The following is a 15,608-nucleotide window of genomic DNA, read 5'->3' as shown; positions in this document are numbered from 1 at the left end:
TTGCTCTGGTCTGCCCATCCTATTTGATATTTTGGAGTCAACATTTTGGTGTAGACTTTAGACATGTGAATGCCAGCCTCCCCCTGGAACCATTAGAAATGGGTGATTTTCCACCCTATTTCTGTTTTCCTTTTTGGTCAATCCACAGAATTGTGTCTATACAAGCTCCTTACCTGGCAACCAAAAAAATGGAGCCAATTTTTTTCACTCACATTATTGTAGACGACCAAAAACCAAACCTGTTACCGTCAAGTTGATTGCAACTCATAGAGACCCTACAGGACAGAGTAGAACTGCCCTGTAGGGTTCCCAAGGAGTGACTGGTAGATTCAAACTGCTGACCTTTTGGCTAGCTGCCTAGCTCTTAACCACTGTGCCACCAGGGTTCCGACTGTAGATAGTTAACCTAAATTGTCAGAATATACAATATAAATTGAGACTAAATAAACTCTTTATATTTGGAATGAAAAAGCACACACAGCCCATAAGCCTTTTACTCTTCATAAAACGGTCCTCACACTAAAAGCGTTGCTCACCGCTGCCCTCTCTGTTGTGTCAGTTCCCCAGAAAGGGAAGCTTCTCATTTACACCGAGTTTGGCAAGATGCTTGTGCAGCCCAATGAGATCTGCGTCATCCAGGTTGGTGATGTGTCCCCTTCTCCCTGCCTCTTCCTAATTTGGCTCAAGTAAAACTGAAGCAATCAGATGTTGCAGCAACTGCTATTTCCAACCCTAAAATTTCTCGGTCAGGCCTGGACAGTGGGGAGGGAGTTGGAGTTATGCAGAAGGCTCCATGTGGAGAAGAGTGAGCAGGCTTGGGTGCTGGCTTCGTTTTAAAATAGCAAACACTCACAAAGCACAAAGCATTGTCAATTCTCTTCCTCCAATATTCATACAGTCTCTGGATTAGGCTGTGTTTCCATGGAAAGCGGTTGGGGGAGGCAGTGAAGGAGAATTTCTTCCCTCGATCAAATGAGAGATTAGACTAGAGTTGACCTGGGTCATAGAGGTGATTAGGAGTTGAGTTTTTCTTCCTAACCCATCTTTGAATTGGTCACCTGTGGAGGCAAGCATAGCTTTACTTTTGCAGATGGGGCTAGATGTGGCTCTGGGGCAGCTTCTTTATAACTACAGGTATGATTTTGGGAGGGCACACTAGTGTTTGCTCCCCTTTCCAGAGAGGAATGCGGTTCAACATAGATGTCTTCGAGGAGACCAGGGGTTACATCCTGGAGATCTACGGCATCCACTTCGAGTTGCCTGACCTGGGACCCATTGGTAAATCTTTACTACAAGACTCTAACCCTCGCTTGAAATACAGGACACAGATAATTGCATGAAAGTTAAGCATCCTTCTCCACTCACTATCTAACTCAAATTTCTACTTCCCTCTCTAAGCAGCTTCTTCTCTAGATCAAATGTAGTTTAGAATTTCAGAAACCTGATAGAACTCCCTGAGCAATCTCAGACTGTTTTTTCAGACCTCTAATTTTAGGGGCTCCATGCAGTGTAACTGATCTACTGATGAAATAAAACCTTCATGAATTAACCCATCTGTATATCAACCCATCAGCTAGTCTTGGCCCCCACGTTGTGCTGAGGCTACTGACAGACACCTCATTAAGAGTAACACAAGCCTCGTCTCATAAAATATGATACTTAACAGACAACAAGCCACATCAACCCATTATAAATTTCTCTCTAGAAGAGTATACAGACTATCAGAGAGCAAGACAGTATGTAGTGGATTTCTGGTTTTGCAGTACATACTGCAAGGGATGTAGGAGTTTGGGTTAAAGTGAGCCAGTGTCAGCAGGAACAGCATCTCGGACAAAATGACATGTGTCTAATTCTTGATCAAACACTGAGGAGAAGTAAAGAGGAAAGGGAACAGCTTAAGCAAAAGCGTGCAAGTGAGAATGCACTTTGTGAATAGGAGGGAAATCATTTTCCTAAGCTGATGGGTTGTGTAGACGATAAAATAGCGAAAGCTTGAAAGATGTCAGGAGCTATATTCCTACGGAGATGGGGGACAAGCTGAGGGGCATAGTCCGTAAACACCATATTCCTACTGAGCACACTCCACAAAATCCACACACTCAACAACCAAAAAAGGTGGATCAGTCAGTGCTACGAAGGTGCTAGAGGCCACAGCCCCCATGAGGCAGACGAGAACTTTCAGAGATGATCCAAGGTCCCTCCCCATTCTCCTGGCAAGCCGGAGGCAGGAGATGTAGGAGAGAAGTGAAGGGGGTAGGAGGGGCTGCTCTCAAAACATCTCTTGGAGTGAAAGCAGTGACTGGAAAAATTGGCCCTTGTTTTCATCCTTGGAATGTTTGCTGAAGGTGGTGGCCACACCTCCAGTTCTTCCCTTCCTCATCAACAGCTTTTTAGAGCGAAACAGGGACAGGCCAGGATGTGCCTTCTGGTCACTCCCCTGGAGGGATCCAAATAGTCAGAGGAAGGTGGGAGGCAGTAGAGAGGCAGCTGGACCCATGGTGGGCCGTCTGTCATCCTGCTCACCACCCACTCTTCCCACTTTGGTCTGGCTTCCTGCTGCTTTACAGTCATTGTAGCCTCCAGGTTCCATGGCACATGTACCCTCTGGAAAATATATATAATTTACTAACCAGCTGGGGGTTTATTTTTTTTAACCCCAGGAGCTCGAAATGATAAAACACTCCCCAGATCTCTCGGAGTTAAATCATGTTTTTGCACTTATGCTTTTCATTTTTGGTCTTTTGATTTATTTTCTTTCTCTGGAGGGAACACTTGCTCCCAAGCAAAGGTAAGCAGGCAAGTCCTGCATTCTCTCTCTCTGAGTGGCAGACACATTTGTCAGGCTGGAGAGCAGCTTTACTAACTCGGGTTCCAAGTTCTAAGGAGCAGAGACATGCCTGGGGCAGCAGTGCCTAACCCTCCCTTCCCAAGATCGAAGACTGGCAATGCTTTCTACAGTCATCAGGGTTTCTTTAGAAAGAAAAAAAAAAATGTCTAGTATTCTATTATCTCTTCTTTTTTTCCTCCTTCCTAGTCTTTCCTCTCCTCCCCTGTAATGATGAGATAATGCATGTGAAATGCAACTGTAGGAGGTGATGCTGGTGATGACGATGATTGCGTGTTGGTTTTTTTGCTCCCCCTGAAGTCTCTTACCTCATTAAATTCCTTGCCTTCCTAAAACTGGGACTCCAATGAGGCTTTGAGCAGTGAAATCCATTGGTTGAGTGGCTCTCGACATGAAAGAATGCCCTTTCTCTCTGTGTGATGATGGGCATGTTTCTATGTCATTTCAAAGTGTCTAAAAGACCTTTGGATCATTCGGTTCTAGGAGCCAATGGCTTGGCAAATCCTCGTGATTTCATGATACCTGTTGCTTGGTTTGAAGATCGTCAAGTGCCAGGTGGTTACACTGTCATCAATAAATACCAGGGCAAGCTGTTTGCTGCCAAACAGGTAAAGTAAGAGGGTTGGTAGGCAGGGGAGGGAATGAATAGTTATTGAGCACCTACTGTTTGCCAAGGGCAGTGTTTGGTACTTTACATATATTCTATCCTTTCACCTTCACCACATCACCAAGGTACTACAAATCGCCTTATTTGTAGTCATGAAAACAGACCAGGTGGTGATAAATAATTTACCCAGTGTCACAATAAGTAGCAGAGCCAGTACTCAAACTCATATCTGTCTGACTTCAAAGCTCCTGGCCTTTCCACTCACCAAGCAATGAAAACCCTGGCAAATGTAGCTCTCTATACTGATGTGAAAACATCATATCATATAATGTTATGAAAAGGGAAACAACAAATAGATCAGCCAAGACTTACATTTTCCAATGACCAACCACCACAGTTCAAAGACAAGCAATGGCTGATACAAAACAAGCAGAACTCAGTTAATTAGCCTTGCTTGATTTATACCATGAAGTATTTATACTATAGTATTACTTCATATACAATTTTCTATACTGTATATGAGATATATTGATATAGAATATACTAAAATAAAATTATAATATAACAAAAAATAACCTAAACAAAACATCTTCTGTTTAACTTTACCATTATTTGTTCTAGCTCTACTAGAATTCTGTAACAATATTTCCTTCCTTTATCTCTCAGGCCTAGGAATGGTAATGTCTTCCCACAATTGCTAGGCTCAAATACTCAACATCTCCAGTCAATTAACTTAACCCTAACCATACCTGTGTGTGTAGTTCCTTTATTAAAGTCCTTAGAACACTGATTCTGATTCTGTCTCCTGAATAGGGCCATTGCTGCACTGGAGAGTACTGCCTATAGCATAACACCTACCCTAGTGCAGGCCCAAGAAGCTTCACCTTAGGATTGCCCTGAAATCTTAAATCCCTGGGGTTGGAAGTCTTAGAGACCTTCTCCCCTCTCCTATACTCACCTACCCAGACACTATGTCTACTGGAAACTCCTCTGGGCTCCAGTTACCTGGAAAAGAGTCACAGCCAATGCCCTCTGCACCAGGAACCCCAGAAGGTGGCCCAGGTTGTTGGAGAACTGCTGGCAGCCACAGAGTCTAACAATTGTGTTAAAAAGTGTTAAAAAAAGCACTGCTTGCAGAATGTGCTGCGCTGTTGCTGCATGTGACCGGAAGACAGCTGCAGCTTGTGAACTGGAAAAATGGGGTTAGTCAGAGGCATAGCAAGGGGGGGCACAGGTCCAAGTGGGCACCAGATGAGGCGAATCACCCCCGTACATACACCTGCTGACAAGGGAGGTGGAGACTTAGAGATCGCTCCTGGGCGCTTGTTAGTGGCTAAGCAAGGGCGGGACAGAGGGGCTATGAAGCAACCACAGAATGGTTCAGCGTTATACTTCTCCTCAGGGGTGAAATAATCAGGTTGTGAGAAAAGATCAAATCATAAAAAGAAAGAGTGATGCCAGGTACAAACTGAGGGATCACAGCTACAAAAGCATTAGTTACCGGACCATCCTTTCTTGCTTTTTGTCATCAGGATGTCTCCCCATTCAATGTGGTGGCCTGGCATGGGAACTATACACCCTACAAGTACAACCTGGAGAATTTCATGGTCATCAACTCAGTGGCCTTTGACCATGCCGTAAGTTTGAACCCTTTAGAGGCCCTGGGAATAGGGCAACCCTTGGGTGAGAGGAGTCCACAGTAGACCCTTTGACATTCACAGACTTAGCATTTCCACTGTCTGCCTTGGAAGCCCTAGATACAGTCACTTGTCATTGTGCTGACAGGAATGTGAATCAGCTGCAGCAAGGCTTTGATGTAGGCATAAATCATATAGCTAGTGAGGGGGCCAGGCCAGACACTCAACACTCACCTTGAACTCAGCTTAGTTCTCGACACAGGATACTCACAGATAGATAGGGAAAAGCTTAGTTTCTTTGTGGAAAATGTACCCCCAAAAAGAAAACCACCTGCTAATGTTAGTGAGGGAGTGAACAGGAAGGAAAATGGAGGGATTTGGAAAGATCTCTGACCTGACTTCTCACAAATATCAAGAGGCCACTCCACTTGTTCTGACTGCTTATCCTGGTGCCTCTCCACTGGCTGTCTTTCCCAGTGATGGAGCAGTCTACTTCTAAAATTGTTCAGTGTTCAGTACCTACATTTAAACCAAAGAAATTCAGAGAACAAACTTTGTCAAATTTTTCACTCAATTAGGGGGCCACAAATAGTTCCCTGGTCTATAGTACAGGCCCCTAAGGCCCCACATTCCTGATAAAGTGCCAGTTCTGAGATCCTGAGGGAAAGTGCATTGTGCAGCCTAGTTCATAATACATTAACTTAACTCACAAGCTGGAGGGATAATTAGAGCAGAAACCAGAGGGTCAGAGACAGAAAGATTACTCTGAGTCAGTTCAGCTTATCTCTGGGGGAACAAAACTACCTTTTTTAAGAGCAGCAACTCTTAATAAAACCAAAGGGGAATAGGAAAGTGAGGCACCAAGCCCCAAACAGCATGAGAAAGCATCTTGAGACATAGATATAGCTTTATTTGAGGCTCACTACCTTGACTTTACGGCGCTGGGTTACTGGGACCTTGACTTTAATAGTTCCACATCATTTCCCATGACAGATGAAGAAATGTCAGCTTTCCCAGCAGTAAGGGTTGGTTGACGGATTTGAATTTACACAAGTTCAATCTTCTCTGCACTGCTGCTATAGTTATTTTTCCAAAACACAGACCGGATCATTCCATCGCTGCATTAGAAAACCTTCACAGGCTCCCCATGGCTGAGGATTAAGTCTGAGCTTTGTAGTATGGTGTTTGATGCGCTTCGCCTTCTGGCCCTGGACTCACTTCCCAGTACCACCTCTTGCCCTCTCTCTTCTACCAAAGCACCCTGGGCTTTAGCCGTCTCTCCTCTTAATGAAATCTCTGTGTACTTCAATGTCTTTGCTGTTCTCTGGGCTTAAAATTCCTTCCCCCTTTTTCTTTCTTCCTTCCTGCCCTCTTTCCTTCCCTTCCTTTCTCCCTTTCTCCCTCCTTCCATTTCTTCTTTCCCTTTCTCCTTTCTTTTCCATTCCTTCTCTTCCCTTTCTCTCCCCCTGTTTATTCTTCAGGACCATCCTCAAATGTCACCTCTTCTGAAGCATCTCCTGATCCTTTCAGGTAGAGATAGACACTCCTTCTCTACCCCCTTAGATCTTTATTTATAAAGCTAGCTTGACCTAACACCTTGTTGTGATTGGTTGTTCTTGAAACTGTTTTATCACTCCTTCAACCTCCTTCACTCTCACCCTCCGTCACCATTAATGCTAAAGAAACAGGGAATAGATCTCAATTATTGTTTAATCTCCAGACCCTAAGATGGCACCTGAAGGCTAACATGATTGCTGATTTCAATTAAACCAATCCTCCATTTTTCTACTGAAGTACTCTAAAGTTCTTTAAAAATCATAATATCACCCCCCAACCTATTCCCATCTACACTACCACCACTAAACTGGTGATGTATTTTAGATTTGCGAGTCAAACACGGATAAGAAAGCAATGAAACCGTTCTCAGACCTTCTAGCCAAGGACAGACACCATCTGGAATCTCTGTGATACCCCCAAAGAGAGGCTCATTCTACATCAACACTTAGATATTATTTTATTTCTATGTCCACCTTACTACAAACTTCCCTTCTGCCAGGAGCTCTCTGCTACACTTCCCTGCTCTGGTCACCCTGACAGAAGGTTGGGAGGCAGGCACCACTGACTATCAGACCCCTGGGGTTGTACTTCATGAGAAGTGGCCTCAGAGGGGTGAAAAGCAGCTCAGAATCCTCTTAAAAAAGTGTTAATTCATTTTGCTTCAAGCCCAGCAGGAGAGGACAGTCAGATGAGTGATTACTGTACCACAGTGACAAGTCCAGACTTCTTAGCCTGGCCTGTGTGGTGTGATCAGAAATTAGGCTGTCACTTGGAAACACCTTCGTGGGTGGTGACATGCATGTCATTGTCCAGCCTCGTCCCTTGCATAGCATGTTCAATCTCTCCTTCTGCTTTCACAGGATCCATCCATTTTCACGGTGTTGACAGCCAAGTCTCTCTGCCCTGGGGTGGCCATCGCTGATTTTGTCATCTTCCCACCTCGGTGGGGGGTGGCTGATAAGACCTTCAGGCCTCCTTATTACCACAGTAAGTCTCTCTTTTACCAAGCCACATCTGGAAACCAAAGAGAGAGCAAAGCAATGAACACTACCCATTGGGAATACTGCCTGAGACATTTCTGGCTCGAGTGTAGGATCTTACCTCTCAACTTCTAGTGCTGCAACTCAGACATTTAGCTGCTTAAAAACCACAACTTCGTATGATGGCAGCAATGTGCTGACTGTGAGAAGGAAACAATTTATAATATCTGGATCCTGGTTCTTCTGGCCCCAAAGAGAGGCATAAAGGCTGTAAAGTGTGACACGAGAAGCTTCTTGACATTTTAAATCTGTTTCTTTTGGGGAAGGGGGTAGCGAGGGTGGGGATGTTGTTAGTTAACTAATTTGTTGTTTTTAGAACATTCGTTATCTAAATCTGGTTCAAGAGCTAATGAAATATGCCTCCTCCAATTATTTTGGTGGTGTTAAGAGCGAACAGCTGCTAACCAAAAGGTCAGCAGTTCAAATCACCAGCCATTCCTTGGAAACCCTATGGGGCAGTTCTACTCTGTCCTACAGGGTCGCTATGAATCAGAGTCCAACTCGAACACAACAGGTTTGGGGTTTTTTTGTTTTTGTTTTTAAGCAGACAGCAGACTATACTGGGATAGACTATTCGGGAAGGAGTTTCTGCAGAGCATTTACTGTGTAGAGCTGGACCTATCAAATCTATTACTTTATTATTAATATCACTAGCAGCTGACAATTACTGATCATTTTATAATTATGCTGTTCTTTAATCTTCGTAACAGTTGAACTAGTGTTATCATTACTTAGCCTCCTTTACTTTCAGAGATGAAAAATGTGACAAGAGGGATTGCTCACGGCTTCATAGCTAGTTAAATGGTAGTTACCAGTTGTTGTTGAATCAATTTCAACTCATGGCAACCCCATGTTTTCAGAGAACTGTGCTCCATACGGTTTTCAATGGCCTTTCCTCTGAGGTGCCTTTGGGTGGATTTGAACCTCCAACCTTTCAGCTAGTAGCCACGTGCTTAATTATTTGTGCCTCCCAGGGACTCCAGTTAAGTGGAAGAGTCAGGATTTAATTGCAGGTGTTCTGATGCAACCCGACATACATGGCCACCAATTGACCACAGTGTCTGGTACACAATATGCATCTAATAAATATTTACTTAATAAGTGAATACACCACCAAGAATGAATGAAGTACTTCATGGCTGTACTTAATGAGACTGACATTTGCAGTGGGGCAGAAGCTAGATGAAAACCTAAAGGTCAATGTACAATTCTGCTTCCTGGAGGTATTTCTTATAGGTAAAGTTCTGGAAAGATTCCGAGGTTCATTTCATTTCAGCTGGAACATTCTAGAAAACAAACTCCTTTCCTTAGTTAACTACAGGGCCTTCCATTTACATGAGGCTCCTCTCTATACGTACCAGCTCCCAGGTATACAAGAGCGCTTGGAACAAGCCATAGTGGTTTTTGTAGAGGGTAGGGAGCTCACGCCCTCATGAAGGAAGGCCACTCCATGGTCAAACGACAGCATCATCTTTTTCTGGGTGTACCACTATGGTGAAGAAAACAATTACCATTACAGAGACATCAGATGCTTTGTGAATGTAGTCATAATGAGCTATATCCTTTCTGAATAGTGCCAGGCCTATCACGGGCCCTGACCTTTTCCTGGCAGTTATTCCCCTCAAGAGTCAGTTGTCACAGAGAAAAAACTGGCTGATAGCCTGTACCTAAAATGCTAGGGCTTGATAATTTACTGCTTGACACTGTTCTTGTTTTGAGGCTACCTGTGTGTTTGAGATAGTGCTTCTCAAATTTTAGCACATGTCAGAGTCTCCTGGAGGCCTTATTAAAACATAGATTACTGGGTGTCACCCTCAGAATTTCTGCGTCCGTAGGGCTAGGGTGCAGCTTGAGAATCTGCATTTTTAAATAAATTCCCAAGTGATATTGACGCTACTGTTCTGGGGACCATACTTTGAGAACATTAGGTGATATAAAAATCACCTAAAATCTTTTCTTTTTAAAAGCTTATTTTCCCACAGAGTTTAATTAGGTGGTTTGGGAGTGAAACCTAACAGTCTGAATTTTGAGCTAGCAAGCTAGGGGATTCTCATGCAGGTCTATACACAGTTCGTTGAATAATACTGGCCTAGGGCTTGTCTCTCCACCTAGGTGAAAGGATAAAAGGATGGCCCACATATGTACTGTTTGCCCCCCACGTTACCCCACACAGTGTTGGGCACACAGTAAGGACTTAGCAAATACTTGATGCTTCAGGTGGGTGCCTCAGGAAGGGAGGGGGAAGAACACTGGCCCCATGAAGTATGTAAAGCGATGGGGGACTAAGCCTTCTTCCATCTGCTGCCGGGGTGAGTAAAGAATTCCAAGGTGGAGGTAGTTTATCTTTTACCTTCATCAGCTGAAAGTCTAGTTACTCTTGACCGAGGTCCTTGTTTCAGCCTCACTATGCAGCATTTCATGGATGTGTAGCTCTTGTTTTCCATAATTTTCAAAAAGTGGCTGATTTGGGCAAGTTTGCTGCTGTGCTAAATAAAGGCTCTCAACCTAATCCTTAAATTTGAATTGTAGTTCTGACTGCCTGAAACAAATAGGCTTGTGAAATGCCTCCTATAATTATTTAATGACTCTCAAGTAAATCTGGCTCCAGGATAGACCTCAGACAAGCATGGTTGCCCTGAGTTAGTTGGAAAAATCACAGAACCCCAAGTTGGAAATTAGTTTTACCAGAGATATTAAAAATACTACTTCAGCAATAATCAAAATCTCTGCTACTTTGATGTGGCTTTATAGAAGTGGGGAATCATTTCTATAAAATATTGCCTCCAGTTATCTTAATGCACCTTAGTCAACTGGATTCAGCTTTAATCAGAAAGGAAAGGTTCTCTGAAATACAGAAAATGATGTAGAAATGTCATCACCAAACTCCTTGCCACCTAAATTCATATTCAGATCAGAGCTGAATTCTGTCTTGCTCTCTTCTTAAAATTAAGCCGTGAAGGTGACCCTGAGGATATGTACTGGAGTGAGCAGCAAGACAGCATATTTCGGTCATGAGCAGAACTGCTTTTAAAATATAGATATTTCATGCCTAAATTCATTTCTTTTCCTCTATTTCCTCTTTGTGAAGAAACAATTAGAGCTGTTATCTGGGTCATGCCATTTCTGCAGGAGCCGTCATATTCTCATAGGGGCCTGCAGTAGCATTTTGTTTTCTGGGCAGGGTGGGTGTGGCTGTTTAGTCAATTACAGAAGTACTCTGGCACTTAGTCATACACCACCTACAAGGAAGAAGGGCAAGCATTTATCATGTCAAATACTTGGTTTCGCAAAGAAGCCACTGCCATATCTCCCTACCCGTCCATGGTTTGCACTCTCAGTGCTCTCAAGAGACAGACTATGAATAGGTTTTAAGCAAGAGCTATTTCTTATTTATCTCTGTATTGCCGTACTTAACACAATGTCTAGTTATATGGATAGATAGAAGGGCTGATGGATGGGATGGGAAATGAATGGATAGATGGATGGATGGATGGGTAGATGGATGGTAAGGCACCTAAATTTACTCAGATGTTTTATTTCTTTAGTTCTTGCTCTAAATGTGTTGTTATTCTAATAAAACGCTTTATTTCAATAGAAATATATGATTGGGGCAATAGGAGCATGATGATTATTCTCAAATTTTGTGTGACTCCAGAAGGCACAACTAGGACAAACATATTTAACTTTTGAGAAAGCAAATTTCCATTTAATATAAGAAAGAGCTTTCTAATACCCAGAGCTATTCACTAATATGATAGGTTGTTTTGTACAGTAAAGAGCAGCCATTCACAGTAGACATACAGATGAGCCTAGGTGGTAATCTGTCAGGAATTATGTAGAAAATACTTCTGTATTGAGTAGAAGTAGAGATCCCTTCCAATTTTAAGTTACAGGATTCTGGGCAGACAGCGTCAATGGAAACAAAAAGAAAAGAGTGAATCTAAGAGGAATTTTTAACAATGAAAGAGTAAGATGATATCAGATTTAGATACAGAAGATACTATTTTTATAATATATAGCATTTATAAGAAGCTCTGGATTTGGAAGTCAGCTACCCGGCCAACTGACTGGAAGAGATCCATATCTGTGCCCATTTCAAAGAAAGGTGATCCAACAGAATGCGGAAACTATTGAACGACGTCATTAACATCACACACAATTAAGTTTTTGCTGAAGATAATTCAAAAACGGTTGCAGCAGTACATCAACAGGGAACTGCCAAGAGTTTGGGCTGGATTCAGACGAGGACATGGAATGAGAGATATCGTTGCTAAAGTCAGATGGCTCTTGGTTGAAAGCAGAGAATACCAGGAAGATGTTTACCTGTGTTTTATTGACTATGCAAAGGCATTCGACTGTGTGGATCATAACAGATTATGGATAACATTGCAAAGAATGCGAATCCCAGAACACTTAACTGTACTCATGAAATACCTGTACATAGACCAAGAGGCAGTCATTGGAACAGAACAAGGGGATACTGTGTGGTTTAAAATCAGGAAAGGTGTGCATCAGGGTTGTATCCTTTTATCATACTTATTTAATTTGTATACTGAGCAAATATCTGAGAAACTGGACTATATGAAGAGGAAAGTGGCATCTGGATTGGTGGAAGACTCATTAACCTGTGATATGTAGATGACACAACCTTGCTTTCTGAAAGCAAAGGGGACTTCAAGCACTTACTGATGAAGATCAAAGACTACAGCCTTCTGTGGACCGTGGTCTTGGGAGACATCTAGTTTAATTGGCATAACATAGTTTATAAAGAAAATTTTCTACATTCTACTTTGGTGGCTAGTGCCTGGGGTCTTAAAAGCTTGTGAGTGGCCATCTAAGATATGTCTACTGGTCACCCCATCTGAAGCAAGGGAGAATGAAGAAAACCAAAGATACAAGGGAAAGATAGTCCGAAGAACTAATGGACCATGACTACCACAGCCTCCACCAGACTAAATCCAGCACAACTAGATGGTACCCGGCTACCCCCACTAACTACTCTGACAGGGATCACAAAAGAGGGTCCCAGACAGAGCTGGAAAAAATGTACAACAAAATTCAAACTCAGAATAAAAGATCAGACTTACTAGCCTGACGGAGAAACCTGAGAATATGGCCCTCAGACACCATTTCAGCTCAGTACTGAAGTTGCTCCTGAGGTTCACCCTTCAGCCAAAGATTAGACAAGCCTATCAAACAAACAACACACTTAGCTCAACCATGTATACAAGATCAAATGGGCACACCAGCCCAGGGGTAAGGATGAGAAGGCAAGAGGGCACAGGAAAGCTGGACGAATGGAAATGGGGGGCCCAAGGTCAAGAAGGGGAGAGTTGTAACGCATCACAGCATTGGCAACTGTCTGAGTTATTTAGTGCTGCTGTAACAGAAATACCACAAGTGGATGACTTTAACAAACAGAAGTTTATTCTCTCACAGTCTAGTAGTCTAGTCCAAATTCAGGGCGCCAGCTCCAGGGGAAGTCTTTCTCTCTCTGTCGGCTCTGGAGGGAAGGTCCTTGTCATCAATCTTCCCCTGTTTGAGGAGCTTCTCAGCACAGGGACCCCAGGTTCAAAGGACACACACTGCCCTGTCTCTCTGCTTCCCTCTTTTATATTTTAAAAGAGACTGACTCAAGACACAATTCAGTCTTGTAGATTGAGCCCTGCCTCATTAATGTAACTGCCGCTAATCCCATCTCATCAACATTATAGGGACAGGATTTACAACACCTAGGAAAAATCACATCAGATGACAAAATGGTGGACAATCACACAACACTGGGAATCATAGCGTAGCCAAATTGATACACAAATTCTTGGGGAACACAATTCAATCCATGACATTCTACCCTTTGGCCTCCAAAAATTCATGTTCTTGCCACATGTAAAACACATGCACCCCATCATATAATGGCAAAACTCTTAAATTAACTCCAAGTCCAAAATCCAAAAATTTCTCTTCATCTGTGAAAACTGGAATACAAGTTAACTGCTTCCAAAGTACAATGGCGGAACAGATACAAGCTAGCCATTTCCATTACAAATGGAAGAAACTGGAGGGAAAGAAGGGATAACAGGCACCAAGCAAGTCAGAAGAACATATTACATTAGCCCCCAAGGCTTTGAAAACAATTCTTTGTTCTTTGAGGCCATTTACACAATGGCCCTACCCTCCAGGCTCCCAGTATTGTCCACACTCTCCTGATTCTGGGTGGAGGCCCCTTGGCCTTGGGCTTCAGCACCACATTCCAGGCCCACTGGGACAGCAGTTCTGCTCTCTCGGCTTTAGACACACCATTCTTCTAGTCCATCTGAGTGGCAACTCCACCCTTAGAAATTCCAGAGGCCATGGCTCTACCCTTTGAGACCCCAGAGGTTGTGGCCATACCATCTGTGACTGAGGCAGTTCTGCTTCCTGTGTTCCTTGTCCCTTCAGCTTCTGCTTCCTGGTTCCTTGGCTTCTCGGCCCCTTGGGCCTCTCTGCCCAAGTGTGCCAAGCTGGTGCAAGTGTTCCAAAGCTCTGTAGCTCCACCAATAAGTACCTGGAGGTACCCCACTCTACCAGAAAACCTCCTGCCAAAGAACTCTGCTGTCTCACTCCATGGGTCAGCTCCAGCACCATCTCATGCTGGTCTCCTGGTTCTGTGGCAGCCAGTTCTCTGCCACTGCTGGTTCTCTGCTGCTTCTCGCCATCTGCTCCATCTCCAGTGTAATAGCTCCCCTCATTTCCTTCTGAGTCCTCTATCCATTCACAGTTTCAAAACTGCTTCCACATTTAGGTATCTGTTAGAGAAACACCCCCTTCCTAGTACTAAATTCTGTCTTAGTTATCTAATGCTGTTATAACAGAAATACCATAAGTGGATGGCTTTAACTAACAGAAGTGTATTCCCTCACAGTCTAGTAGACTAGAAGTCCAAATCCAGGGTGTCAGCTCCAGGGGAAGGCTTTCTCTCTCTGTTGGCTCTGGAGGAAGGTCCTTCCCATTAATTTTCCCCTGGACTAGGAGCTTCTCTACACAGGAACCCCAGGTTCAACAGACATGATCTGCTCCTGGCACTGCTTTCTTGGTGGTATGAGGTCCCCCTGTCCCTCTGCTTGCTTCTCTCTTTTATATCTCGACAGAGTGTGGCTCAAGACACAATCCCGTCTTGTAGATTGAGTCCTGCTTCATTAACATAACTGCCACTAGTCCCATCTCATCAACATTTACAACACATAGGAAAATCACATCAGATGACAAAATGGTAGACAATCACACAATACTGGGAATCAGGGCCTAGCCAAATGGATACACATATTTTGGGGGACACGATTCAATCCATGACAGCAACCAATGTCACAAAACAATATGTGTATTAATCGTTTAATGAAAAACCAATTTGCTCTGTAAACCTTCACCTAAAGCACAGTAAAAACAAAAAAGAGAATAAAACAAAGACTACAGTCTTCAGTATGGACTGCACCTCAACATAAAGAAAACAAAAATCCTCACAAGTGACCCAATAAGCAGTATCATGGTAAACGGAGAAAATACTGAAATTGTCAAAGACTTCATTTTACTTGGATTCACAATCGATGGCCAGGGAAGCAGCAGTCAAGAAATCAAACAACATTTTGCATTGGGCAAATCTGCTGCAAAAACCTCTTTAAAGTGTTAAAAAGCAAAGGTGTCACTTTGAGGACTAAGGTGCGCCTGATCCAAGCCATGATATTTTCACCAATCGCCTCATACGTGAAAGCTGGACAACGGATAAGACTGAAGAAGAATTGATGCCTTTGAATTATGGCATTGGCAAAGAATACTGAATATACCATGGATTATCAGAAGAATGAACAAGTCTGTCTTGGAAGAAATACACCCAGAATGCTCCTTGGAAGCGGGGATGGCAAGACTTCATCCCACGTACTTTGGACAAG

The 15,608-nt window shown here is 43.2% G+C and overlaps 1 protein-coding gene across 1 annotated transcript in view; it reads left to right on the top strand.

The window, feature by feature from the left end:
- The window catches only part of HGD (homogentisate 1,2-dioxygenase), a 58,416-nt gene that overhangs the window by 35,754 nt on the left and 7,054 nt on the right, over window positions 1-15,608 (top strand). Inside the window, exons 7-11 of the mRNA XM_003412835.4 lie at window positions 560-639; window positions 1,179-1,278; window positions 3,329-3,453; window positions 4,985-5,089; window positions 7,507-7,633. Coding sequence (XP_003412883.2) covers window positions 560-639; window positions 1,179-1,278; window positions 3,329-3,453; window positions 4,985-5,089; window positions 7,507-7,633 — 537 coding nt within the window. The remainder of the gene's footprint in view (window positions 1-559; window positions 640-1,178; window positions 1,279-3,328; window positions 3,454-4,984; window positions 5,090-7,506; window positions 7,634-15,608) is intronic.

Source organism: Loxodonta africana, chromosome 1 (assembly GCF_030014295.1).
Source record: "Loxodonta africana isolate mLoxAfr1 chromosome 1, mLoxAfr1.hap2, whole genome shotgun sequence".
NCBI lineage: Eukaryota > Metazoa > Chordata > Mammalia > Proboscidea > Elephantidae > Loxodonta > Loxodonta africana.
This window is presented reverse-complemented; position numbering and strand designations above follow the sequence as displayed.